Source organism: Dromaius novaehollandiae, chromosome 4, assembly GCF_036370855.1.
Source record: "Dromaius novaehollandiae isolate bDroNov1 chromosome 4, bDroNov1.hap1, whole genome shotgun sequence".
Classification (NCBI taxonomy): domain Eukaryota; kingdom Metazoa; phylum Chordata; class Aves; order Casuariiformes; family Dromaiidae; genus Dromaius; species Dromaius novaehollandiae.
In genome coordinates, this window is record NC_088101.1 from 12,949,194 (window position 1) to 12,975,543 (window position 26,350).

The window sequence follows — 26,350 nt, forward strand, 5'->3', positions numbered from 1 at the left end:
GCCGCGGCGAGACCGTATCTCGCTGCCCGCCGTCCCTGCGCGCCGCGCCTGCGCTCTGCCGGGCGGCGGCGGAGGGGCGACGACCGTTGGGCCGGCGGCGGCGGCCGTGGAGGGCGCGCGGGCGGCCGGTGGTGGACAGCTCCGCTGAGGGACGCTGCCCGCCGCCCCCGGTGGGGCTGCGGGGCGGGTAGCGGCCCCGGGGACCGCGGGAGGGGCCCGCCCGGGCTGTTCCCCACGGCGCTGGAGACTTGAAAGTTGCATTTAAAGCACTCGCAGAACAATGAGCCCTTTATTTGCGGACACCTTCTTCCCGCAGATGCGAGCGCGCAGCAAAAGCGTTTGCACTGCTTTCACGGCCGTCTGGTGTCTGTCGGTCTGCTTTTCTCCTGCCGTCCAGGTTGCGGCAAAGCGCCTGGTCACCGCTGGCGTCTCCTTTCACTGCCGTGCAAGCTGCAAACAGGTATTAACCCCTTGTTCGCTTTACTGACTTCCACAGTCCTTTCCCGGAACACAGAGGCCTGCAGAAGACATTCACTGTCTTTTTCTTTTCACACTTGCAGTTCGCAGCCTCTGCCTTGCTGTCCCACTGACAGAGCCGAAGACAGAGTTCCCTGAAGTATTAGGTTAGCCGGGATGGCCTTCCACAGCCTCAGTCTCCCTTTTTTTTTTTTTTTCCTGCTGGACTTGAGAACTGGACAACTCAATTTGTGAGTGCTCAAATTTCTTTAACGTAGGTCTCCTGGGGAGGGGAGGTGTTACAATGCTACAGCTGCAGCAAAGAACTGGAACTATATAGCCGAAGTAAATAATTTGAAAATCTTGGCAGTGCGAAGATGAATAGCAAAACCTTGCTGTACCACCCGAGGTTGAAATTAACAGATGAAAGCAAGAAGTTCAGAGCAAAGCCAACTCATTTTCTTTAAACTCTTTCCAGTAGCTGTAGTTATTAGCTGTTCAGATAGCACACAAAGGAGGATTTCCTCCACAGATAATAAGCACAATGACATAAATCAAGCGTAGAGAGAGAGCATAGAATTTTTCTATTAATTTCCTGACAAATGAACTCCGAATCAGTTTGTTAAAACTCGTATGGCGTAAGGTTTTTTAACTCTTTCTCTGGTAACTCTCAGTCCACATTTATGAGAGCGAAATGAAAGGCTATTTTTAGTACAGCAACCAAATTTCCCTGTGCATAGTGTGAACTCTATGCTCTCCGAATTCAAGCTTGCCATGCACTGCTCTGCTCCATTTTCCCTCCTTTTTATTTTGAAATGGAATATGCCTTTTAGAGCTAAGCAGGTGGAGAGAAGGCCAGCATTTGCAAACTTTTTGCAAGCTCCATGGGCATTTTACCTAGCTTTTCCAGTTTCAATCGAAATCTTCTGGGTCTCACCATGAGAGGATCAGCATTTCAGGAAGCTGTGAAATAGCAAAGCCATTATTTTTTTCTATTGGCCCACTAGTAGTATCTGGCAGTGATCAAGCGAGGATAATTTAGTTGATGCTCCTCATTGGGAAATTCTTGCTGGAAGTCTGGCATGCAGTGTCACAAGATTGTTGCACTCCGGCAAGTTACAGTAGTCCTTGCATACTGTGACTATTTGCGTAAGGGATTTCCATCAGGGCCCTTCCCAGCACATCTAGCATGGCCGTGCTGGGACCCCAAGGCCACGAGGCCATGCGACACATCCTCAGACCAGCAGACTTCAGAACTGATGGTTTGGCAGGAACCTCTAGTGCTAACACACTGCAACAGAGTTCCTTTTATTCCTGTCATGCTGAATATGCCCTCAACTGGATTCATGTGATTATAGCCCTTTGTCCTCAGCAACAGTAGGAAAGGATAGCTGACGCAGCACCCAACTGAGTTGAAAGTAGTGGAATCGAGTCAGCTACTTGAGAGATACTCCTTTCCCAAGGAAACCTTGGAGACTGAGGAGCGAGTCACCTGGCACAGGAGGGACCACCGAGTAGGTCATTTTAGCAGGGTGGCAAATTGGAAACAAAGTCTCTCAGGACACTTCCAGCCTCTATAGGAGGTGGCCAAGGTCTAGGCATGACGGCTGGGGGGTCAAAATAGCTGCACAGTTGTACACGCTCCAAGAAGAAAGACACAGCATGTGCCTAGAGCAGCTGAGGGTTACGGTGGGCAGGCTGCCATAACAAAGCGACTGCCAAGGCCAAGGGATTAAGAGAGACTGCTGAGAAGGAGTTGGAGGCAACCAACAAGAACTCTGTGTTTGGGCCTGCAGCCCAGGGAGAATGCGAAAGAGGCAATATTAAGCCTAGAAAAAATAACCTCATGAATGTAATGAAGCATACCTGGAAAAAGGCCCTTACAAGCAGGTGTTCAGCAGGCAGGGACCTGATGCATCGTACAAAAATCTGATTGCCTTGGAACAGCATAAAGACCCCAAATGCCATATCGGCCACGGAACAAACTCAGTTATGTAGGAGGGAGAAGGCTTTTTTACCCCTGCTGGGTGCGACTACGGCATGCCTGTTTTAAGGGAATGTCTCTGGCCAACAACACTGGCATAGGCAGCACATACTGCAAACTCGCTGTCCGGGCATGCAGGGGGCTTGCACCAATCCTCATTGCTGTGGTCATAGCAAAGTGAAGTGTCCCCGTCTGGCTCCCAAGACTGTGAGACTGCATGCAGTTACAACTACACAGGTGGCCACTGCCTTAACGCAGACTGGATGCTAGGGAGGTGACAGGCCAGTAAATATTAGAGCAGTGAGAGACCCATGTTAGTGGAAACAAGAAAATTACACATATGAAGCACTTGTAGGACCTGTTTTTTTGCTGATGCAATTCCTGATTTTTCCACTGCTGAGTGGAAGGTCGGAAAAGAGCACTGCTAGATTCACAGCCAAATTCCAATGCATGGAAAAGGGAAGGACATTTATCTTTGCAACAGACATTTCTATCTGTACTGCTTAAACACCCTTCAGACAGAAAAACAGGTGGTCTTGTGGTTTGGCTCTGAGCTGTGCTTTGGAGACCGAAGTGCTGTTTACTGCATGACTTTTGACCAGTCTGTTAAACCCACAGATGCAAAGGTTGATACTAATTTTCATATCCACCCAAATTATGTTCACGCAAAGTCCAACACAGGTAAGCAAATCTGATGAGTTCAAGTAGGTGTACATTCAACAACTTCAGAAGAGGGCAAAATTTACCTTCTTGCCAGGTTAGTTGTGAGGCTAAAGTATTCTGTAAAGCATGTGGATATCCCGAGGGACTAGAGAAATGCAAACTTTTAATAATAATTGCAGTTTAACTGGATGAGTTCAGGATGGCATGGCAGAATAAGTCTAGTAATTCCTGTGTTTGTGCTTTGACTCTGACTGTTACATAACTGTAGTTTCTTTATATTTATTACAAACCCGAAGTCTTAAAAAAAAAGAAAACAAGTTGCGGTCACCCTAGAAAAGGCACTATAGGACATGGTGTTGGCATAAAGGACACACAACCAATTTAAACACACAACGATTTAAAGAAAAATGCATGAAAAAGTCCTATTGTTTTTTTCCAGTCTGATCTTAGTCAGAATTTGGTAAGCAGGAAAGCTCTCCTCTAAAGTCACATTCATCACGAAAGAGGAAGGGCCTGGGGCATCTGTGCTGGCTGCCCCGAAGGCAGGCTGAGCTCGGGCCATTGCTGGAGAAAACCCACGCAGAGGCATTTGAGTGTCCAATGAAGCAATCCGACCTGCATGCTGATAGCACTGAGGAAATAACATATGGAGGCTTATTCAGGCCTTGGAAAGACTTTTCCTCTTTTTGGAGGAAAGGCCTTTTTCTAGTGACTGGAATGAAACATTCTCTCAGGAAGCCATATTCAAAAGCTGTAAAAAAAGTTACTCTCCCTTTTCTTTGCCTAGAAGCATAGTTTGCAAGACAGTATTGTGGAATTCTGGGAAAAGCAACAGGAGGAAATAAGAGTCCCCCCAAAATAGTTTAGGGTGAAATTAGCTGACAGACCTTACCCAGCTTCCACAGAGTAAGTGTTCATGAGACAAAAATCGTCAGTGCATATGAGTTCTCAAAAAAGAATAAAATGGGTTCGAACGCTGAACTGTCTTTGACCTCTGTGAAAACTGAACTATCCAAAATCACTAGTTATTTCTGTAAATCTGATCCTTTCTCTGCAGTGAATCAGTCAACAGAATGCTGATTTTCCAAGTAAGTAGTGTGGAAGTGATTACATACAAATTTTAAGACTGAGCATGCACAATTCTTATGTTCTACCTTATTAGTACATTCGCTATGCTTGTTCTTACAGGCAATAATGAATTATCCTTTGAAAAAAAAAATTCTAGTATTCCTGAAGTATGTGGCAAAGGAAAAAAGAAACCAGATGCAGGCCCATTCATTTATTTCAGCATAAAATGTAGGTTTCTACTGCAGCTGGACAGACAAACCCTGGCAGTTTCACAAGTAGAATTCAGCTGTTCCATGCATGAAACTGAAGGTAAATCGTTGCCTTGGCATGGAACAGAGAGAAGCATCTGGCCAGTAAGACAGACTAGCAGCAAGAAAGACCCCTTTCCAAAGTGCTCTAAGTTTGTTTACTCTTTCCCAAATAGAAGAGAAATAAAAAGGAACATAAATTATCTCTCCAAATACTTTTTAGCTTTGGAAAAAGAAACTGTTTAACAAAAAATAAAATACCTTGCGCACTCTCTCAGATACCCAAATCCATTTTTGATAAAGATACAAGAAAGAGCCATGACTACATGTAGCTTATACAGTCAACAAATTGTGCAATTGTGCAATCTATTCTTTCACTTTTAAATCAATTGGCAGTTTTAGTACTTTCCTTATTACAAGCTGTCACCTTCTCATGCAGGGAGAAGCAGTCTCTCAGGTATGCAGCCACTTGTTTTTTGATTGTGAGTCCCAAGGACTATGCATTAAAAGAAATCAGTTGACATTAGAGGTGATCATAAGCTGGATCACTGGAGTGCCAGAAAAAGTGTAACATCTCAGTGGCCTTTTAGGACTTCATAGCTGTTACCACACTGTTTTCAACAGTCTCTCACAACTTCTTCCTAAGAGCAGGAATATAATTTTTTTACTAGGAAAACAAATCCTGCTATTTGAGTTGAAGAAGATTCCCCTACTATCTCTTCCTGCCACGGAGCTTCTGAAACTGTGATACTTGTGCTTTCATCCAGAACAGCGAAATATGTGCTTACATTTAGCAAATGAAGTATCTCTTTCACATTCAGTGACTAATTTGGAGGGGAGAAATGCAGGCACTAAATTACATTTTCACCTCATTTATGTTTACTGAATAAACAGCCCCAGATTATGTAATTTTCTCCAGCAAAGCATGTACTTCTGTGGTTTGCTTTACCATTTGGAAAATGTTTGAATCTGTTCCATTTAACTTGATCTGTTATTGTAAACCCTTCAGACAGTGTCTCTCACCCTGGGGATTTCACCTGTAAATCAACTGTTCTTTCTAGAAAACAGATGACTAGTCAGAAATGCATGTTGCAACATGTGAGAAAGACAACAGTGGATAGGACTGTATGTCTTCTTGTACAATATTTTCAATTTTACGCTGGCAGCATGAAAGATAGAGTAGAACAGCTACCCAGTGATAGTATTTTATTTATATAAAATATATACAGTTTATATATTTTATATATAAAAATTTATATAAAAATATTTATATAAAATTTTGTTTATTTATATGCTATTTATATATAGCTGCCCAATATATAGCACATTCCTCCTTAATTTTGTTTCATATACATGATCTATGTGCCTGAATTGAGATTACTATAAGGAAGAAAATGATTCTTAGTTTAGCCATCTGCATCCAAACTTTTTTAGACTTGTCCTTCTAAACGATAAAATGGTGCCAAATTTTAGAGAAAAATCTTTTCAAATAGTCATCATGTCACATTTAGGTTAAGTTTTATGTAATCTGATTTGAAGATAAGTGTATTCTTGAATCGTTTAAAATGCAATATAATTTCTTATGGTCTAGCAGTGCCAGAAGCAAAACACAATGGCAATATAGCACTACAGGAGAAGCAGAAAATGGCCAATATACTTTCACAATCCAAGAGCAGTAAGTATATGGGCATTATAGATGCAAAGGTGTTAACTGCAATACATAGTCATAAAATCAGAGAATAATTTAGTTTGGAGGGACCTTTGGAGGTTATCTAGGCCAACTGCCTGCTCAAAGCAGGGCTAACTTCAAAGTTAAATCAGATCAAATAGTTTTAAAAATTGCACGTAACAGAAAAGATAGGGTAATTTGAATGCATCGGAAGACATTAGCACTGGTCTGTATTAGCCAAAGATATGACCCTCAGTTAAAATTTGACGACATACCTGGTACAGAGATGCTTTGTCTCCAGATACAGGCTCAGTGGAAGTTGGCTGGACTTGAGCTGATAATAGCTGAAATGCTTTTTTGTTCATATATGGCCTGCGTCTGCTGAAGTTGATACCAAAGCTCTCATTAAGAAAAACAGAAGAACAACCTGTCAATATCCCATAATAAAAAGCAGTCCTATTTGATATTTCTCTGATATTTTTCATTCTGAAAGGTGATTGGGACACAAACCTGTATCCTCATGACTCCTCCTTTTCTTTTTTTATCCTCAGTTTCCCTTTTCCGTTAACGAGCTTCAGTAAGCCATCTTTAAAAATCGGTTCATGACCTGTAGGACTTTACACAACAAGGTGAGTATGCCACTTTCATATTACACCACCTAAAAATGGGGAAGGAGAAAGGAAAAGAGAAAGGATTTTGATTTTAAAAGTTGGCACAGGCCTAAGAGCAGCATCTGAATCTACGAACTTTTCCATAATTGGACCTGATCTGCTGTCTCCCTGCTGCATTAGAAGAAATTCTCAGGTTTATGGGAAAGCCTAACAAAACTTTATAAAGCATTATTATAAAGTATAGAATAGTATGTATCTCAGAGCATTGTTAAATCTTTCATATCCTTAGGCAACAGCAGCTGTGTGTTCTTGAGCATGTCTGCTCCAAACAAGCCTTCAGTTAAAGCAGCTTAATTATGTCTCCAGAAAAGGAGAAAAAGTAAGGAATAGTGCCTTGAAAAATAATTCTGTAGGGTTCATTTAATACAGTTTTTCTTAAATTTTTCCCTTCCACAACATCAAAGTTTCCTTCTTTTCTCTACATGAATACTTAACAGCAGTTAACATTAATTACCTTGGTTGTGGTTATACTTCATCCTAGACATCATCATCTATAATTTGGTATTTTATGCCCTGGAGAGTTCATGTTATCATTATAAGAGTTTATGTTATCAGACATCTCATAAAGTCTACAGTGTTCCTGTGACAATTGTATACATCCCTTTTTAAATGGATAGTTTGCTGTCCAGTAACTCAGTGACTTACACTCTTCTACGTGTGTCAGGACTTTTCTTCAGAACTTTTTTCCAGGTTTATAGAGATGACTTTTCATTAAAGTGCAAGCAAAATGACTGACCAATTCTACTGCTGCAGGCACAATCAAAAATCATAGCATGTGTCTGGAAAACTGCTCTATACCCATCAATTCCTCTTGTGTGCCAAGCACATTTGAAACCTGTGGTCAGCTGTGGCTAGCAAGCAGTTTTGAAACGTGCATTAGAAGAACAGGTGGAAAAACATTCAAACTACTACCTTGATTTTTAGGAGTGCCTATAGTGTGCCTACCGAGTGCTTATATATATGCTATGTGAAACATATGCTATGCATATATATATGCTGTGTTATCTAGGAGAGATTAACTCTTGGATTAAAAGTAGGAAGAATTTTGTTCTAATCTATAGGGATAAACCCATCCTTAACATAAGGAACTCTAAATGACCATTCAAAGCATATAGAAAACAAAAGATTATCTAATTCATAATGAGAAAAGCTAAGTTAGCATTCAGTGCATTTCAGCCTAATGTTAATTTAAAACTTCCCAAGTTCAGTTCTGGGTTGGGCTTTTTTGGGTGGGGGGGGAGTTTGCTTTTAGGGAACAAATAATGGCAGTGAACAGAAACCGAAACTTTTTGTGACAAAAGAGCTTAGCACTGTCTGTAAACACAAGGCGAGTCACATCTTTTTATATAGGCTATAGTTAGAGCAGTTGGGCAGAGGAATGGCAGGGTCTACCATACTTGCAACAAAATGTGAATGCTGTAGTGAATGCTCCTGGACCTGACTTGGGAATGTTTAGCTTTCTGTATTGAAGACAGTTCTTTGGAAATAAAAAAAAAGGGATTTAGGGAACACAGAATGATGTCAAACCAAACGTAGCAAAGATACGCACATTTCAAAGGCCCACACTGCCTATTCTTGTCCTTAAATAATGACCCAACATAAATAACACCTCAAGTTTCAAGTGAATAGAAGGAAAAACTGCAGCATCATTGAGATGCAGTATACTTCAACACAGTATATCCCAGTCCTACAAAGGTTTTCTCATGTTCAGCTTAAATGCTGAAACTGTGTTGGTCCAGATCTTGTCTTTCAAATGGGAATGTAGAATGGAGGACTTTGATCGCATGTATTCATTGAAGCTCTTTCAGATAGAAAGAAGGTTGCAGATTTTAGAAAAGTGACACATGTTTCCATTTGCTAAAATTCACCTGGCACCTCAGGTGGATACAGCATTCTTCATTTCCTGTCCTAACTCCTAAATTGTTGCTGTTGGGGCCTGGCATTTCTTCCACTGAAGGAGATGGGAGCTGTGCTGTGGATTGCAGTGACAGCAGGAGGAAAGCAGAGACAGATTAGGTTAGGTGTTGGAGAATTTTCTGCACACTCTATAAGTATTTAAGGAACCATGGGAGATATGTGATCCTATATACAGAGTTACACAGTTTGAACTCTTGAGTTAGACACAGATATTTTCAGACAGGCAAAGCTACCTATTGACTGTACATCTGAGAAAGTAAGTCTAAATTATTTCTTTTGGCAAGTATCAAGAGCATGTTAGGGAATGTGCCTGGATATGCTAGCTTAAGATAGAACTATGCTGGAAATGTTCCTGCAGCTGTTACTTGGAAAACATCTGTGGTGCTGTGCATGGAAATTTGTACATCTCTGTTCATAGTAGCACAGAGCAATTAATGCTTGGGAACGGAGTATAAATTAATGGGAAATATGAGAAGGACATTAAGCACCAATTAAATGACTAAAGATATTAGTAGTATAGGAAGAAAGGAGAAAAAAATCTAATATTCCATTTCTGGCACAGAAAATGGAATAAAATCAGGAGACTGTGACACTTCTAGAATTCCAAGTGTTAGTTATCTGCATAAGAGTAACCATTTCAACCAATTACTAGATACATGTTAATGACTTGAGGGGTGACATTTTGTAGGCTTTCCAACCTCGATAATTTGTGAGACTTTATGTTTGCATAGACTAATAAAGGGAAAAATATACTGGTTGACATGGTTTGTTATTTACAGTTAATAGTCATCTCTATGCCAAATTAAAAGACATTGCTTTTCAATTTTAGCAGAAGATATTCAAAGAGGTAAGCTTAAGAAACCCTGTGAAAGGCACAACGAGATACATTTTGTTTACAGCACATTAGCTAATTAAGGATTTTTTCCTCTCTTGAGGCTTTCAAATTAAGACTGGCTTATTAGAAAGTGTGCTTAGTGAAATCTATGGCCTGTTATATTCAAGAACTCAGACTAGCTAATCCATGCAAAGCAAGTGTGTAAGGAATTGAGAATGTCTTCAGTAACACACCAGCACGATGAGAAAGTAGGGGAGATACCTGACTGGTAGCCAGAAATTTGTCACTAACTGTTACTGAGACCGAGTTTCTACTAAGAGCTGATGAGGTGTAGTCACAAGGTGTGATTCACCCTGTAATCTCTCTCTATAGCCTTGTATGAGCTCTGCGGTGCAGAACATGTATACTTTGCTGTTCTACATCTTTTTTTCATGACACTTGCATTGCAGGATTAAAAACTTAATGGACGTCAGGATGGAAGTGTCTTCCTACTGACTTGTGAATACTTCGTGCAAGGCCTCTTTCAGTGTTTTAGACTTTAATGTTAAGTTGTATAAAATGGATATGAGCCATGTTAAATGTGTAAAAAAAATTTAAATATCCATGTCTAGTACTTGTAACTGAATACTTCCTAGTAAGTCATTTCAGTCAATAGCTGCCTGGTTGCATAGTCTGAAAGGCAACTGCTCTTTTGTTCTTGGCTTAACTTTTAATGACTAATTTAAATTCCATTTTGTGCAGGCTCCATGTGATTTTGAAAATGTCTTCTGAAATTATGCACAGCTACCTTTTTTAAAAAATACTTTTAAAAGCCTTAAGTACAACACTGCCTAGAATTATCTTGTCAATTAAATAAAAGAACCCATTTGAAGTAAGTGACAAAAATACATAGTGAATGAAACACACCTTCCAGTAACAAATCATTATTAAAAGAGAACTTTAAGCAAACTGCTAGTTATGTGGTCATGCTTAGACAAGCACAAGGTTATTGAAACATACAGCCTCCTTTCAGACAATTTAACTTGCATGAAGGCAAATTATTGCCATAAAAGCATTGAAGCAGGCTGCTCGGGCATTTGCCCTGGTGTAATTCTCTTTCTTCTGAAAGATCAGTCTTGCTGCACAACAATGTCAGTGGCATCAGAATCAGGTCTACATCTTCAGTTGCCATTACAAATACTTCCTGCAATGTTTTCCAGCAGTAAATTGATGTATGCATCTGATACTATTATCTAAAAAAGACAGGAAGCAACATTTTAATAGACTCGTAGATGCAATATAGATTTCTGACAATAGCTATAATGGAATTCAGTGAAACTGAACTGGCTCACAGAGAAGCTGCAAGGGGAATATACAACTGTAATACAAACAGCATCTAAACTGACCTAACTCAGAAATCACAAAGAGTAATTTTATTCTCTAGGTAAGCTATGAAATCCACCACAGACTTGGACACTCTCGTGGTTCCATCAGTGTTCTCAGAGCACAGGGAGCGGAGTTTGAACAAGGTGCAGCAACGGCGCCCTGCGAGCAGCAACGTTTTAAGTGGCAGGGGTCAAAGTCACCCACGAGCTCCTTCCCCTTCTCACCCTTTTTCAGTGAGGGTTTGCATCGGTGTGGTGATGTAGTTCCCCCTTCCTCTTCTTGTGCCAGAGCCATTTTCAAAGCCTCCGAAAAGCATAACCTCAAGAAGCCTCTATGAGTTTTGAAAACATTACAGAAGTAGGTTGCATTGGACAACGTGCTTGCAAGGTTGGCAGTTAGCCCCTGAACACCATTATAAATCTTGCCAGCTCTGTGTAGAGAGATGTCGTCATGAGAACATAGGCAGAAAATCAGGCTCTCCCAATAACTCTGTTCCCTCTTTGGCCATTTCCCAACGCTCGCGGGAAATTAGGGAGTCCCGAATTCGGTGGTTACTAGCACACCATACATAGGCTTCTTCTGAGACATGAAATAATAGACGGAGGCCAACCCATGGTGTTGTTCCTGAAAAAAAAAATCCTTTTGCTTTAGTAGAAATTCTCGGTGAAGATACTGATTTCCTTCAGGATCAAGATTTTAGGACTAGGCACTTGCTACAAGCAACTTGATTTTTAGCTGTGTTTTCCAGGTTTTATGCCAGCTACTGTACTGGGAATATGAACAATTTCTAGGAAAGATCTGTCATGTATCAGAATCCTAAACAGGTCTAGGGTTTTTGTTCTCTCTCTCCCAGTAACCTTGCCTTGGAACTCAGAAGTTAGGTTTTCCTATTGTAAGAGGGCTCACAAACTCTTCCTTGAACAGTTTAACCTCAAAAGTATTTCTGATCATATGGGTGGTGGGGAAGGGAGGGGAGGGGAGAACACTGCGTTAAAGCAGCATAAATAGGGTGAAAACAGACCTAGCCTTACACCAAATGTTAATCTAGACAGTGAAAATGGAGGTCAGAAGTAGTCATCTTCAGCCGTCTGCTTCAACATTTCACTGTCTCTAGAAGTCTGGTGCCGCTTCCTTGGTGGTTAGCTGTAGTTCAGCATATTACTCGGGCCTTGTTTATAGTAGGAAGTTTTGTGACTTAAGTTACACTGATGCACTTCCTCTTGTCCCTGAACCTTGATGCAGCTGTGCTGGTATAGATGTACTTATCCCAATGTAACTCACACTATGGTAGCTTTTTTTTCCATAAGTACAATATGTGGTATCAGTACGTGGCAACTTTATAGCAGCATAAATGCACGCATAGATGTATGTGTGCACACAAATCTATTTTATATATATATATATAAATGGTATACACTTTCTCTCTACACACAATAGAGTTCTAGTATGTGTATATATTTATAAAGCCAGGTCTGTTTGATCAGAGCTATTTGCAACTGGCCTGTCCCATATATGCGAGTTGCTTTGCTGAAGGTGCCCTGCAGCCAGTCACAGTTGCAGACCTTGTAGCCTAATAATGGTCCAAACAAACTGAACTGTGCTTCCAGGCGTACTCTCCAAATGGACGAATGGACAGCTCCTCTAGCCTGAAAGGGGTTTCAGGATGCTCTTCAAAAAACCTGTAAATTTACCCCTTGCAATACAAAGCAACACACCTATCAATATAGGTCTGGTGTTCCAAATTTTCCTGTATAGACTGACTTGCATTTCCCCTTTGTGATAAGCTTCCTCTTGTCATGGAAATTCTTCTCATCTAGCCACTAATATTGTTAGATGTATTTCAGTACTGTTTTGCCATATGTTGCACCAGCAAAACAAAATCACAGTCTCTACTCTAGAATCTTATAGTCTATGCTAAATTTATTTATGTCTCCACTGATTTCTGTTTGGATCCTGTGCGCTCAAAATATTTACTGCTAAGTTTAGTTCCCTTCTCCTGAACAAACAAGCTTGGTTTCTTTTTTTCTGCACCCTCCCTTGCTAATTTCGACAGCTCTTTTGCACTCGGGGTGGGGTCACTAAGACAAAGTGCACGGTCACTGCTGATCTCTAGATTTATTCATGTTTGCAGTGAACCTTTTCACAAGCACTGACTTCGTGTTTACATTAATCCTTGATTGGCAAGTCTTGTTTTCCTTCCATCATTTAGGAAGAATGTAATAAATCTGAATAATCTAATTTATTTATGAATGCTGAACTTGACCAACTTCCATTAGCACAAGGTGACAAGTGTGAAATTACATACATCTATATTACAGACAGGAGCTAAACCAGCGGGGACATTTACTTGTATGGCTACTAGAGGATCGAATGCCATTCTCTGTGAGGGGGTTCTGTCACGGAAACAAGTTTTACATTCTGTCAGATATATGAATCGTTTTATCTCCTAGACTTGATGTTCCCTCACAAAGGACCTGTGCAAAGGCTTCAGTTTTGATAGTTTTTTATCAACAGGGGCTGGTCCCTCTGCTTTTAAAAGCAACAGACTCTGCAAAGTATTGCTTTTATACAGATAAGTGTATATGTTTGTGTGTATATCTATACATATATACATACATAATACAAACATAAAATAAATATATAAAATACTAAAATATAAAAAATATATAAAAGAAATATATATTTATACATATAAATATATACACGCACACACTGAGGGTACTTTATTTGCATGAAAAAAAGTAGAACATAAACAACCCAACCCTCAAGTCACCCCATTTAATTAAAACAAAAAAAATCTTTTTGTATGATGTCTGTTAAGGAATTAGGAAAGAAAGACTAGGTAGATGTCAAGGGGGGAAAGGATTCTAGGGCTAATCTCATTTGATGCAGACTCTCTTGATGTTTGATACTTTACCCACATTTTCAAATAAGCTTGAATATGCTTGGAGAAAATGCTAATTCACATAATAGCTGTTGTCTCCTGCATCATCACAGAATTAAAGGATGTTGGCCAAACTACACACATTTTTTTTTCTCAGAATTGTGGGAAATATGGCATGCTCCCATATGGCAGCAGTTCTGTCTCGTGGAGAAAGAGAAGTCACAAGTCAGTGACTTTTTTCTCCAGTTTTTAGCTAGTTTCATGGTGCTTCTCTCCTCCTTAGCAGGATAATGGAATAGCAATGGGGCACTTAGTTTAAGGAGTGGCTGTAAAGTGTATGGAGCTCTTGGGTTAAGTGGTGCAAAGGAAACAATTGTTCTGATGGAGTCCCATTGTTCTTTACCGTGGAGACCAACTGCTGCCTGGGTTGTGAGCAAGACTTCATGTTTCTAGGGTGTTAATTACTGTGTGCCCCTTAATCACAAAGGTTTAAAGTCCTATTTCAGGTAGGAAAGCTGCATACAAGGCCCAGTTAATATCTCTGATATCATCTGCTGCTCAATACACAGCTATTAGCCATCCATAACCATTCTCAATCGTCATGCAGACCTGCCAGGGAAGTTGGGCCAAACCATATTAGAAGATTGTTTAGCAAGACTCATTAAAATAAAGCCTGCCTATGTCACTTGACGGTGTTGAAAAGTGTCACATCACAACAAATTTATTTTTTTCACCCACTTCCCTTAATCCTAAGTAAGTGCCACATTGAAAGAAAATTAGTTACTCCTTTTGTGTGGGGTGGGGGGGGAAGAGCTTTACTTGTGGACTTTACCGTGACTCCTCCTTTGCCTGCAACACTGGGTTGTTCTGCCAGGTCCATATAGGAGGAGACTGTTTCGTTGTTTACAGTTCCAAAGCTCATGAGTGCGTCACTTATACTAAGGATCCTTGAGGGTTTTTTTGCAATCCTATACAGCTCTTTGCAACAGATCAGCTAATGACAGAGAAACAAAGATGGGACAGGGACCCTTTTCTTCCAAATGTAAAAAATGAGCTCTTCTGATGCAAGGCTACACAGAAAAAGCACTGGTGATCCATGCTCACGTAACAGACTTTTTCTTCATCCAATTACATGATGTGTGAATGATAAATTTTCAAAGTGTTCTGTTAGGTTTAAATTGGTCAGTAAAATATAAACAGTGCATGTGTTCAAGTAGATTGCTGAATTAGTGTTTTAAGAATCCAAATGCTATGTGTTTAAAAAAATAATCCTTTCTGGCTTTTCTTTGCATTTAGGTAAGCTGAAACATATGTTTTGCGCTGTGGTTTTCTTTAGCAGTCTGAAGGAGAACATCTATACTGCATCTCTGTGATGCTTCACGTGGCAAGACATACTTGAGAATGTGGAGGAAAAAGCAGCGACTGCCAAGGGAATTTGGATAACACAGGCTGGACTGATGAGCCTTATCCTGCAAGCATCACATAGGTGACACTTGCAGCTGCCAGAAGTCAGTTTGAAGTCAACTCCATTAATGGTAAGCACTGTTTTTAAAACTGGAGCAGAACCACAACTCCTTATTTCAGAGGCTAAAAGTACTTTTATCCTTTGAAATACTGTCTTCAGATGAAAAAAAAAATAGTACCCAGTTCATTCACATTGCAGGGATGCTATATTTAGGGGTGTTCAGATATACTTGATGGCACCTATGAGAGTGCTGTCCTGTGTTAGGAATATTCCAAGGAGAAGTTGTGCATACTGATGGGAACCTGAGAGAGCTCGTAATCAAAATAAACATGAAGAAATTGTTGGCCGTCGCCACTGGCATAACAGACAATAACTGAGCCTAGAAATAGAGATTGGCATAGCAACATTGTTGACTGTTTTGTACAGAAGGAGGCTTTTTTTTTCCCAGACTGCCACACTTAATAAACATTTTCTATTTGTTGAAACTGTAGAACCTCACTAGATCATACTGAATGCTAATCTGCTCTCCCTGCTGCAAGCTGCCACTACGCATTTTTGTCTTCAGCACGTACGCATCACTGTCATTGTGGTTTTCCCTTTGACATTTGTGTTGTGCATTTGGGTTTGTCCGTGAAAAATATATTTGCAGAACATGGAACAGGCTGTAACGTTTCTATTAAATTCCACAAATCCAGACTGTGATATATTTTGTGAGATCCTGTTTTATCTTGTCATTAGGGCTCTGTCAAGCTGTAGCCTGAGAAGATTTGATGCAACCCCCCTACGTCTAGCACTCTGCTAGGGGGTAGATAAGACCAGCATAGTTGCCAGCTGTTCACGGTATTAGCCATATTCTTCCTTACGCATCAGACCCTGGATTCCCACTATGCATAAATCTACCATGATTATAAAGAAGCTTGGAGACGCACAACCTGAAATTCTCCAACACCAGATAGTAAGTACAACTGACTCTTGCTTTAAAGCGGTATGTGGGATTTTTAAGCCACGCAAACTGGGGCATCTGGAAATCAGGAGATAGGATGTGAGGAGAAGGGTCTCACACCTGCCCCCAGGGAGTCAGGTCCACACAAGCTGAGCTACCTTAGGGCTGAGCTACGTCAGGCCACCTCAGTCGGAGGCTGCAGGTCAGCAGTCCTCCTTTGAAGTAATTACAGGAGAAGCCTAAGAGACCTGTGGGGCCAGAAGGGGTTTGCTGGGGACTTAGTTGACAGGCAGCGTGCACCGCCGAGCCTGGCCGGGCAGTTGGTAGCCGTTTCTGGGGGACAGGCGCCCCAGAGTCCCACCGGGCAGACAGAGGTGCTGCTGCGCTCCCAGGCCCCGCCGAGTGACCGTTGGGCTCTGGCCGTTGGTGCCTCAACTCCCTGCCTTCCCTGAGTGTCGCGCGCGCGCGCGGGGCTCTATCGCGGTTGCTAAGGCCTGGAGCTGTAGGCGAGGCAGAGGCAGAACTCGGCCGGCCAATCCGGAGGGACGCGCCCTCCGTCGACGGCCAATCACTGCGGGTAAACAACACAACGCGACGGGTGGGGAGGCAGAGGGGGCAAGGAGGACCGCTGGCCAATCAGTGGCTGGGGGAGCGCGGACCAATCAGGACGGGGGAGGGTTTGGGCGGACTTTTCAAAACTGGCGAGCGGCCACAAAGGCGCTGCTCCCGGTCCCTTTAAAGGTGTGCTTCGACCGCGCCCCGTCTCCTTCCGCCGCGGCCTGGCCCTTCCTCCCGGGAGCGGGATCGCGCTTCGCCTTCATCAAAGCAGAGGTGGCGCAGGGTGGCTGCGGCGCGCCCGCACATCCGGGGCTGCTGCGCTCTCCTGGAGTGAGTGGCTCTGAGCGGACTTTTTTCCCTCGCCTCGCCCCGCCCCCGGGCGACTCACCGGCCGAGCCTAGCAGCGAGCTCTCCGCGCGGGGCCATCTGCGGGCCGGGAGAACAAAAACAAGGGGGCGGCGCTGCGCCGCCTCCATTTTGATGCGGGCCCAGGGCGGCGGCGGCTGCTCGGGGCCGGGGATGGTGTCGCTCCCGCGGCCGTCGGCTTGACTGGCGCGGGGCGGCGAGCGGGGCCGGGCGCCGGCGGGGGCACAGACGGCCTCGCCTGGATGCGGGGCCCGCGGCGGAGCCGCCCCGCGTCCGTGCGGTGACGGGAAGCGGGGTCGTCTCCCCCTCCCCGCCGCGGAGGGGCCGAGCGGTGAGGGCTGCGGGGGGAGCCCGGTGTCCCCTCCCCACCGCCGCGGGGGGCTCCCCGGCGGACGGCGTTGTTCGCTTCTCCGCTGCCGTGGGGGCCCCTCGGGGCCGGGCTGGGGGAGGCGGTTGGGAGGGGGCTGCCTTTGTGTGCCGCCGGCTGACGGGCTGTGTCTCCCGTGAAGATGAAGGATCTGGAGGCCGGGGAGAAGATGAGCAGTGAGGCGCTATGGCTCTTCAAGCAGCTGAATCTCCACCTGGAGCAGGAGGGGCGGTTTCAGCCCCGCGAGAAGGGGCTCAGCCTCATCGAGTGTGCGGCCGAGGTGAGGGAGGGGGCGGTGGGGGGAGAAGGCGACTCTCCTCCGGGCAGGAAATTTGTGAAAGAAAAGCTTAAGCCGGGGGGGGGGGGGGCGGACACTCGTTTGCTTTCTGAAACTTAGGTCTTTTCTCTGCAAATACCTCTTTGCCTTTGTTCTGACTCTGTCATGGAGCTGCTTATATTTTAATATACTGTATTATCAAAGAGCTATGAACTGCTGGTCAAAAGAGGGCAAGTAAATCATGCACGTACTTAAAATTCGTTGTTCCACACCTATAGCGAAAAGTGTGTTTATTTCCATTTAGTGCACTTATTTCAGCACTATAGCAGTGCAGGAAGCCAGAATGTAAAATAGGCAGCTTAACAAAGGGGAAACTACTAGCTTTTGATTAGCAAAGCCCAGGGAAATGAACCAAGAAGCCTTCAATACTTAACAGCAAAAAAAAAAAAAAAGCATTAAAACTTTCATGTTAATGACCGAAATTCCTTACAGGGTTTAGCGACAGGCTTACTTTTTTTCCTTCAGATGCTTCTGAGCTTTTTGGATTGGGTCTTAATCTTAAACAGAAGGAGCCTCTCTGAAATCTGTCGGGTTGCTTGTTTTGAAAGCAGAGTCCGTAGTTACCTTAATATTCACATGCAGGCAGAAAGCAAAGTAAGCTGGGTTTGTTTCTTTTCCTCTGAGGTCAGGAGTCATTGTGTGTGCACCCACTTTCTGGTAACGATTGGCTTATAATAACAAGTGCATACTTAGAAATGTGGTTGTGCTGGGTATTGCACCAATGAGACTCAGAGGACCTACCCTTAATGCATGTACTTTAGGTGTGTTTTGAGTCTCAAGTACGAAACTTGTGTTTTCTTAAGTTAAAACAAATGCAGTAGAGTATGTAAGAAAATTTTTTTTTTGATCTAGGTAAGAAGTTTATATGGCAGTGAGTGGTCACAGTCACCACTGAAATATTGATTTTACTTTCTCTTTTGCCATAGAATGAAAATACTCTGTGCCCGAGACTAAGGAATGTCAAGGTGGAAGATCTTTGGAGTCTGACCAACTTTTTTGGTTTTGCAACTGAAACATTTGTTTTGGCTGTTAACATCCTGGACAGATTCTTGGCTCTAATGAAGGTAATCTGAGTGGAGAATACCTGCTGTATTGTCAGCTGCGTATGCAAGCTTCCTGTGAGCTTGCATTCTTGTCTGACACAAAGGGGAAGAGGAAGGCTGCGATCTATGAGACACTGTGGCTGTTTACCGATGTTAAGCTAGTAACACTTCCTGATTGCTCCTGTGTAACCTTGGAGCTGAGTACAGTTCTTCTGTGAAAGATTAGCCTATTGATGTGATACATTAAGTACTTCATGCTGTGACTGCTCCTGACCCTTAAAGGCAAGTAGCAGCATGCCTCGTTTGCCTGAAAGGCCTGTGTAGCCTTCGCTAGATCAGTGTACAAGACAGAAGGAAGTACAAAAGTACCAAGTGAATGAAATGTGTTACAAACTAACTCTAAGTACTTTGATATAGCTTGATTTAAAGCTGGAACTGATACCAAAAGATCGTTGTCCTGGATGCTTGTTTTCTTGTGTGTTTGTGCTGCCTTATGGCAGACAACTTCAATCTAAAGCATTTCCCCATTATTAAGGTGACAGGAAAAAATGAATGTCTTAACTTGCATCACTTCTCAGATCTCACTTTCCTTGAGGTGGCACAAAACATTGTGCTTGTACGTGGGAGAAAACAGAGGGGAGGGAACAAGTTGGGGAGGGATAAGACTGCCCAGAACAAGCTTAGGCCAGATTTGTGTAGGCTTTAATTGAGGGTAAGTGAGCACTGCCACTCGGAGAAGCGGAGTATTGCAGTTATCGGTGTATAATTTTATTTGATCTGTAGTGATCTGGAATAATTTCAGTAGTGGGTACTCAGCTGTTGAACTTCAGTTTTCATCTAACTTAGCTGTGACAGACTAATATTGCTTTATTGGCTATGCATAGCTGTGTTTTGCTGGAAATTAACTACTGAAATGACTTAAAACTAGATGAGATGTTTAAGTGACTGAGTGTGGATGCATCAGGTCTAGCTGAGATACCTTAGACCTCTCATTCTGTTGTAGTGTGGATGTTCAAAGCTACTCTCCCAGGCTCTTTGATAAACACAGCCCATAGGAAAAGAATGCTATCTCCCCCAAAAGACTGTCATCTAAACACTAAATGGTTTTACATCACATCTCTTACAGATGTTAAACCTCATTCTGTTTTTGTGGATTTTCTTTAAAGTACTCATAGTGCTTCCTCTTGCTTTTAGGTGAAACCAAAGCATTTATCTTGCATTGGAGTCTGTTGTTTCCAACTGGCTGCCCGAGTAGTTGAAGAAGAATGCAATATTCCATCTGCTCATGAGATCATCCGGATCAGCCAATGTAAATGCACTGTGTCCGACCTGAAACGGATGGAAAAGATAATTTCAGAGAAGCTGCACTTTGAATTTAAAGCTACTACTGCCTTAACCTTCTTGCACTTGTACCATGCTATTGTACTCTGTCATACCTCAGAAAGGTGAGTTTGAATTGCTTGTTGATGGTATTCTGTCATGCTTGCTGCGCCCTTTGTCTCTTTGGATGTCCCCTTAAAAAAGGGGTTCCAATATCACCTGGAGAAGAACCAGCTCCTTAGTTTTGCTTCCTGATGTGTGACTGCTTGCTGATATGAATGCTGCTTCTTTCTCTTGGGTATCTCTTAGGAAAGAAGTATTGAATCTTGACAAATTGGAAGCACAGTTAAAAGCTTGCAACTGTCGTCTAGTCTTTTCTAAAGCAAAAGTAAGTACAAATAGCCGCCTTGGGTGACATCTGAGTAGGCTTTGATTTGTGTATGTTAAGCAGTGCTTTTTGTCCTTCTAGCCATCTGTCTTGGCCTTGTGCCTTCTCACTCTAGAAGTTCAGACTTTGAAATCTGTTGAGCTGTTTGAGATCCTTCTGCGTGTTCAAAAGCATTCAAAGGTAAATATTTTCAGTGGATTGTTGCTGGGAGTGATACAGCTAATGATGTACCATGTTACATTTAAGGGATCCCTGCTATCAGAGTACAGGCTCTAGAGACACTGTTTGGCAGCAACTGAAATAAGCAATGAAACTAGTTTTTAAGCATGTCTGAAGCTTTTCTAACACAATTTGTTTTGGTAAAATGCCAAGTGCAAATAACTGCTGCTTAATTGAGAATGAGGTCAGGTAGTCATTTCTCACTTGCATATCTTGGCAACTGTCCAGGATGCAAAAGGATTACGATTCAAAAACTGTCTTGAATGTATAAAATTGGAAGAAGTGCTGTTTCTTAATGACTACGTAATACATGCTTCAACAAGTAGCTGATTCAACTTGTACAGTTCTAGCTGCATGTTCTAGAGAAATTTCCAGTCTACTTATTTCAATGACTAAGATGTCTGCTGGGCTTGTTCTTTTCCCCTAGTAACTAATACAGAATTTAAAGCTTCTAGCTGCATGTTGTGTCAGGTGTGATGGTCTAAACCACAGACTACTTACTGCTGCAGTCAAATTCAGCTAACCCCATTTGCAGTAGGGATGCTTTTGGAGGAGGAAAGCACTTCCTTAATATACGAGATGATACCATTTTAGAAAGATGGTATTATCATGAGGGCACTGGAGCTTCTCAAAGCAGGATTCTCTTACACTGGCTATCATTGCTGTACTGTGTTAGCACCAAGCTCTCAAAATACTTAATAGCTTGTGGTCTCCTTCCTCTTTTGGGAAGGATAATGAAAATACTAACAGCCACTAACAGGCAAACTGTTACTCAGAACCTGTGTGGATGTATATATGAGATGTATAGGGGTCAGCCTTCCAAAGCAGCAAAACTTTGACTGACAAATCCATCACAGTGATCACTTTCACTTTTGACTGATATTTTTATTTAAGTCATGTCCTTGAAGGTAAAATGGCAGGAGGGAGTATCTTCTGAGCCTGTGTGTAAAGTAATAAATAGATTGTGTTTTTTTTCCTCACTTTGAAGATAAGTGATAGTGACCTACTTTACTGGAGGGAACTGGTCTCGAAATGCCTAGCAGATTATTCTTCTCCTGAATGTTGCAAGCCAGACCATAAAAAGCTAGTTTGGATTGTTTCAAGACGTACGGCCCAGAATCTACAAAACAGTTACTACAGTGTTCCTGAATTGCCAACGATACCGGAGGGTGGATGTTTCAATGAAAGCGAGAGGTTGGTAAAACTCATTGGGCAGCTGATTTGTGGGAAATTCCCATTTTCTGGAGATGTAACGGCAACTCTTTAAAAACTAGGTTTATTCAGTACTTCTTGAAAGAATTCTAGCTTTGGAAACTTCAGTAGACTTAAGAAAATACATCCTAAGCAGCAGAGGAAAATTTGGGGAGCTATTATCGTGGCGTTTGAGCAAGTATAAAGACAAATGCTTTGGGGGAGGGGTGTTTTTTGTATGTCAAGGAGGCTTATGATGCTTTGGAAGCCTGCTAAAGTAACTTCTATTTGATATCCTGAACAGTGCCTGCCTCTTGGTTGGTAGGAGATTCTTGGCACTAGAAAAAAGGAAACCGTACCTTGTTATGGTGGTGAGAAGTGTTTAGATTTGAAATACTATGCTAGGAATCAAAGTTGGCAATAAAATAGCAGGGTTGAGGAACGCTTTGCCACTTTCAAGGGTTTGTGCTTAGTTTAAAATATCTTTCCTACTGTTTCTTTTAGTGAAGACTCCTGTGAAGATATGAGCAGCGGAGAAGAAAGCCTTAGCAGTTCTCCTCCTAGTGATCTGGAAGGCACCTTCTTCTTTGACCTCAAACCTAAAACGAAGTGGCAAACTCTTAACTCTCAGTCTTAGCATTAATGCTTGATAGTTCTAGGTTAGGAATTTTAATGCACCATAGTGTTTTGGCAATAATAAGTGAGGAGGTATACTCTATATACTGTCTGTATTAAGGCAAGAGTTGCCATGGTATATCCAAATACTTAGAATGCCTGCCTTGTGTTGTTCTAACTTTAAGGAGAAACTTCCGTTCAGGTCCCAGTTCAGCAAAAAGCTTCATGTGTAGTTCTGCTGTCAACAAGGACAAATGTTGCGGAGTACTGTGCCATTATAGTTCTGTTAATAAGGTCAAGTGCAATTGTGCACCTGGGGTTCCTCATGCTCAGCAGCTAAATGGAAGTCAGCAGTGTGTCTCTGTAGCAGTGGAGGCTGACAGCATACTGGGCTGCATTAACAAGAGGATAGCCAATAGTTTGAGAGAAGTAGGGTTTTCCCCCCTTTACTTGGCATTTGCTAGATCTCGTCTGGAATAGTGTGTCCAGTTTTGGGCCTGCAGTATGTAAGAAAGACCTTGATCAACTTGCTCAAGTCCAACAGGGAGCTGCCGAGGGGTTTGAGCCCCGAGGGACCTGGGTTTGCTCAGCCTGACAAAGAAAGGGCTTGGGGTGGGGGTGATGGCAGGGGATTGAATAGCAGCTGTTCAGTATCTAAGAGGAGGTTAGTGAGAAGATGAATTCAGGCTCTTGACAGAGCTGAATGGTGCAAGTATGAGATGGTGCTTGTAAATTGAAATGGGAGGTTCCCAGTTAGGGGAAGAAGTTCTCTGTGGGGACAGTCGAGCATAGGAACAGGGCCCGGAGGGGCTGTGCAGTCTCTGTTCTGGGAAGCTGTCAGTGCTTGATGCAACAAAACCCTGAGCAAGCTGGTCTGAACTCAGGAGGTCTTTAGTCCAACCTCCTGCTCAAAGTCAATACTAAGGACCCCTGCATCCTGAAGTATTCTGTGATAGTCTTGAATTGGGTGAATGGCTTGTGTGGGAGCGATGGGCATACGCAAAAGTACCACGCCAAAGTGATGCTTTACTGTCAAATGGGCCTTTCTTTAATACTGAAATTGCTTTTACACTACTTCGTATGTGCTATGCTTCTTTTGGGAAGGAGCATTTTAGCTGATCTTGTGTTTTGTACTCAAAGGGCATTTTTAAAAGCTTATTTTTTCATAAACTTGAGGAATCCCTGTTTTAAAGTAGGAATATGCCTAGTAAGAGTGTAGTTCTGGTAAGAATGGAGGTTTTCCTGTTTTCAATATTAGTCTGTTTCTAAAAAGGATAGTGTGAAGTGTGTGACAGGGCTTACTTTCATGTTTTGTTTAAACTAATGCAAACTAGCTTACACTGAAATTTGCATTGTATACTTCAGTGTGTTTAAACTCCTAGTGTTAATATGTCAATCCATACTATTAGAATAGGCTTATTAACATGATAAATTTGGTAAGTTGACATTCCTTTAAATATTTAACCCCTGTAGTTGATTTCAGTATCTTCATATTATTGATTGAGTCATAATCAGACTTGTTTGCATGCTTATGTAAAGCAGTTAGTGCAGGAAAAGTTGATATTATGCAGTAATATCAGGTAAATGTGATGTTGAAGTAGTTGATGTAGTGTTTTTTCCTGAACTTTTTATTGAAGCACACAAACTTTAGTATGATTGCATTTCTCCATATTGAGAATATGGCTAGGTAGCAAGTGAAGAAATTCACTCAGAATAACGGTGTGAAGTGTGGTGGTGCCAAAGTAGAAATGAAGGGGCAAACAAGCTAATGGCGGTTGTTTTGTAGATTACTGTTTAGAATGATATGAGCAGTGCCATAAGTTCATAACTGTTATGTGCTTTCATTTTTTTAAAAATATAAAAAGTTTACAAAAATGTATATAAAAATGTAAATTAAAAAATGTACAGAAAAAAATTTAAAACAAAAAATGAGCAGAAAATACTGTATTTTTTTACATTGTATGTAACTTTTTGTAGGTATGTTGCATGTAGATATTAATTTATTGTGTACTCTATGATAATATTGTACATTTGAAGACTTCTTACTGCAAGTCTCTGCACCTGGAAGCTCACTTCTGAAACAGAGTACCCTTGTTAGAGGTAATGAACCTACTGAGTTTTGTTTCAGTTGAGAATGACAATAAACCAATTGCTGTATTTGTTAACTGGTGTGAGTTATAGTTGGTTACTTGAAGCACTGGCTTGCTTTTTTTGCTGTGATCTGTATGGTATATACCAGCTGTTTTTCAGGTTTGCCGGCAAGTTCTGGTGAGCAGTTTGCAAAGAAAAACTCCTGTGTGGCTTGCTGCTGAAAGTGAATCTTTGCTGTTTCACTTGTATCGGTTCTAGAAGCTGGTGTGAGGTACACTGTGCTTATCCGCTGCACACAGATGCAGCTGAGCTCTGTTCCTGTACAATGGTGAGGATTTGGATTGGTGTGTTTGCACATCTGGCCAAGTGGAGCTCCCACTAGTGGTGATTTTAAGGGTCACTAACATGAGTGTTTTGTGTTAGGAGTTGGACTTCTGAGATTTTTGCTGTTCCCAACTCTGGAACTTGGTCTCTAGATGTTTGCAGTTTTACAGTCAAAAACACCTACAATAATTCATAAAAGGGAAACAGCTTCTCTCACCTTCCCATCTTACTGTTTCCAGTGTTGATATGTTGGAAAAACACTTAATGCTGCTGTAATGACTGTGCAGCAGTAGAGGATGTAAGGAGCTCTAATCCTTGCTGAAACAATGTTCCCTGACCTAAAAGGACTGACACAAGTATCTGGGACCTACCCACAAATAAATCTGAACAGTGCAGAGGAGAGATGCCAGCCACCTGCCTCCTGAGGTTGCTTTAGAAAGTTGCATACAGATCTCTGCTCTTTTGGGCCTTTTATTCCATGCACAAGGGCTTGAGTGTCAGCAAGCACAAGGGTGCTCCGTCTGCCAGGCCAGCCCATCATCCAGCGCTGGACACCATTGCAGGGAATGGGAATCCTGCCCCGATGCGCTCAACATTGGGGGCCCTGTGTGTGGGTAGGGGCTGGGAATGAATAGGGCTCTGTGGTGCTGACAAGGAGGGCTGTCACTGGCAGTGAGCACGTGTGGCAAGAATAGGGTCACTGCTAAAATAAACCTGTGAGTTTAGTAACTTCTTCATGGCCTTCACATCTCCTTTTTTTTAAAATGCATGCACACATTACAAGGCTTCTCACTTCCCACATAAAACAGATGAGGGACTGGCACCTGATACTGTTAAGCAAAATTTCCTTGAATGTCTCATAAGTCATACACATCAGTAAAAGTCAGTTATATAACAATACTGCTCATATTTCAAGTACTCATTGTAATGTTGAAGTGCAATGGCATCTTTGCTGTCTGTTGTGACCACTTTGAACATTAAAGCTGTTAAAGCAAAGATGAGCTCCTACTTCAAAGGTGCCCACTCGGGTCACTTCAGTACAGCAACCCCCTCAGCAGATGATACATAGGCAGTCTAGATGCCTTGTAAAGGCAGGAAGCCACAAGAGATGTCCTTGGGTTAACTAACAGCTGGTGGGATTAGTCTGTTTAATAAAGCTTGGGGTGCACTATTTGGCTACCTTCAGGTAGGTCCCAGTGTGAAAACAAATTTGCTTGTGAGGACATGGTCAGATTTATTTCTGTGGTTTGATAATTTAGGCTGAACTTTGATTTTGCAAGGTCAGATTGGAGTGCATCCCTCAAAGGAGATGTTTGCCTTGCTGTGCCCAAAGAATGGGGCTTTTGGTGGTTGTTGATAGTGA

General features: G+C 42.3%; 1 protein-coding gene and 1 long non-coding RNA gene across 3 annotated transcripts; one reads left to right on the forward strand and one right to left on the reverse strand.

Annotated features, from left to right (window-relative positions):
* The first annotated feature begins 204 nt into the window (after positions 1-204).
* CCNG2 (cyclin G2) lies at positions 205-24,737 on the forward strand. Of its 2 annotated transcripts, XM_026103549.2 has the most exons (12): positions 205-460; positions 561-707; positions 6,640-6,717; positions 15,057-15,295; positions 15,964-16,180; positions 17,602-17,739; positions 18,723-18,860; positions 20,034-20,284; positions 20,469-20,547; positions 20,629-20,727; positions 21,755-21,960; positions 22,462-24,737. In XM_026103549.2, exons 5-12 carry the CDS (start codon positions 16,112-16,114, stop codon positions 22,592-22,594), a joined length of 1,113 nt encoding a protein of 370 aa, XP_025959334.1. In that variant the 5' UTR covers positions 205-460; positions 561-707; positions 6,640-6,717; positions 15,057-15,295; positions 15,964-16,111; the 3' UTR covers positions 22,595-24,737. The 2 variants fall into 2 exon arrangements, with proteins under 2 accessions (XP_025959334.1, XP_025959335.1); XM_026103550.2 differs by lacking the exons at positions 205-460; positions 561-707; positions 6,640-6,717; positions 15,057-15,295; positions 15,964-16,180 and adding an exon at positions 17,141-17,423.
* On the reverse strand, positions 261-1,720 carry LOC112985139 (uncharacterized). The gene is made up of 2 exons (XR_003259669.2): positions 1,354-1,720; positions 261-739 (listed from the first exon to the last, which is right to left on the reverse strand). It is a non-coding gene; the product is annotated as an uncharacterized LOC112985139 (long non-coding RNA).
* Positions 24,738-26,350: the final 1,613 nt, after the last annotated feature.

Excerpts from the sequence above, each read along its gene's own strand:
- CCNG2 (XM_026103549.2), top strand. The coding sequence starts at position 16,112 with ATGCATAAATCTACCATGATTATAAAGAAGCTTGGAGACGCACAACCT. Across the intron at positions 18,861-20,033 it reads GATTCTTGGCTCTAATGAAG|GTGAAACCAAAGCATTTATC; the intron begins GTAATCTGAGTG and ends TCTTGCTTTTAG. Across the intron at positions 20,548-20,628 it reads TAGTCTTTTCTAAAGCAAAA|CCATCTGTCTTGGCCTTGTG; the intron begins GTAAGTACAAAT and ends TTGTCCTTCTAG.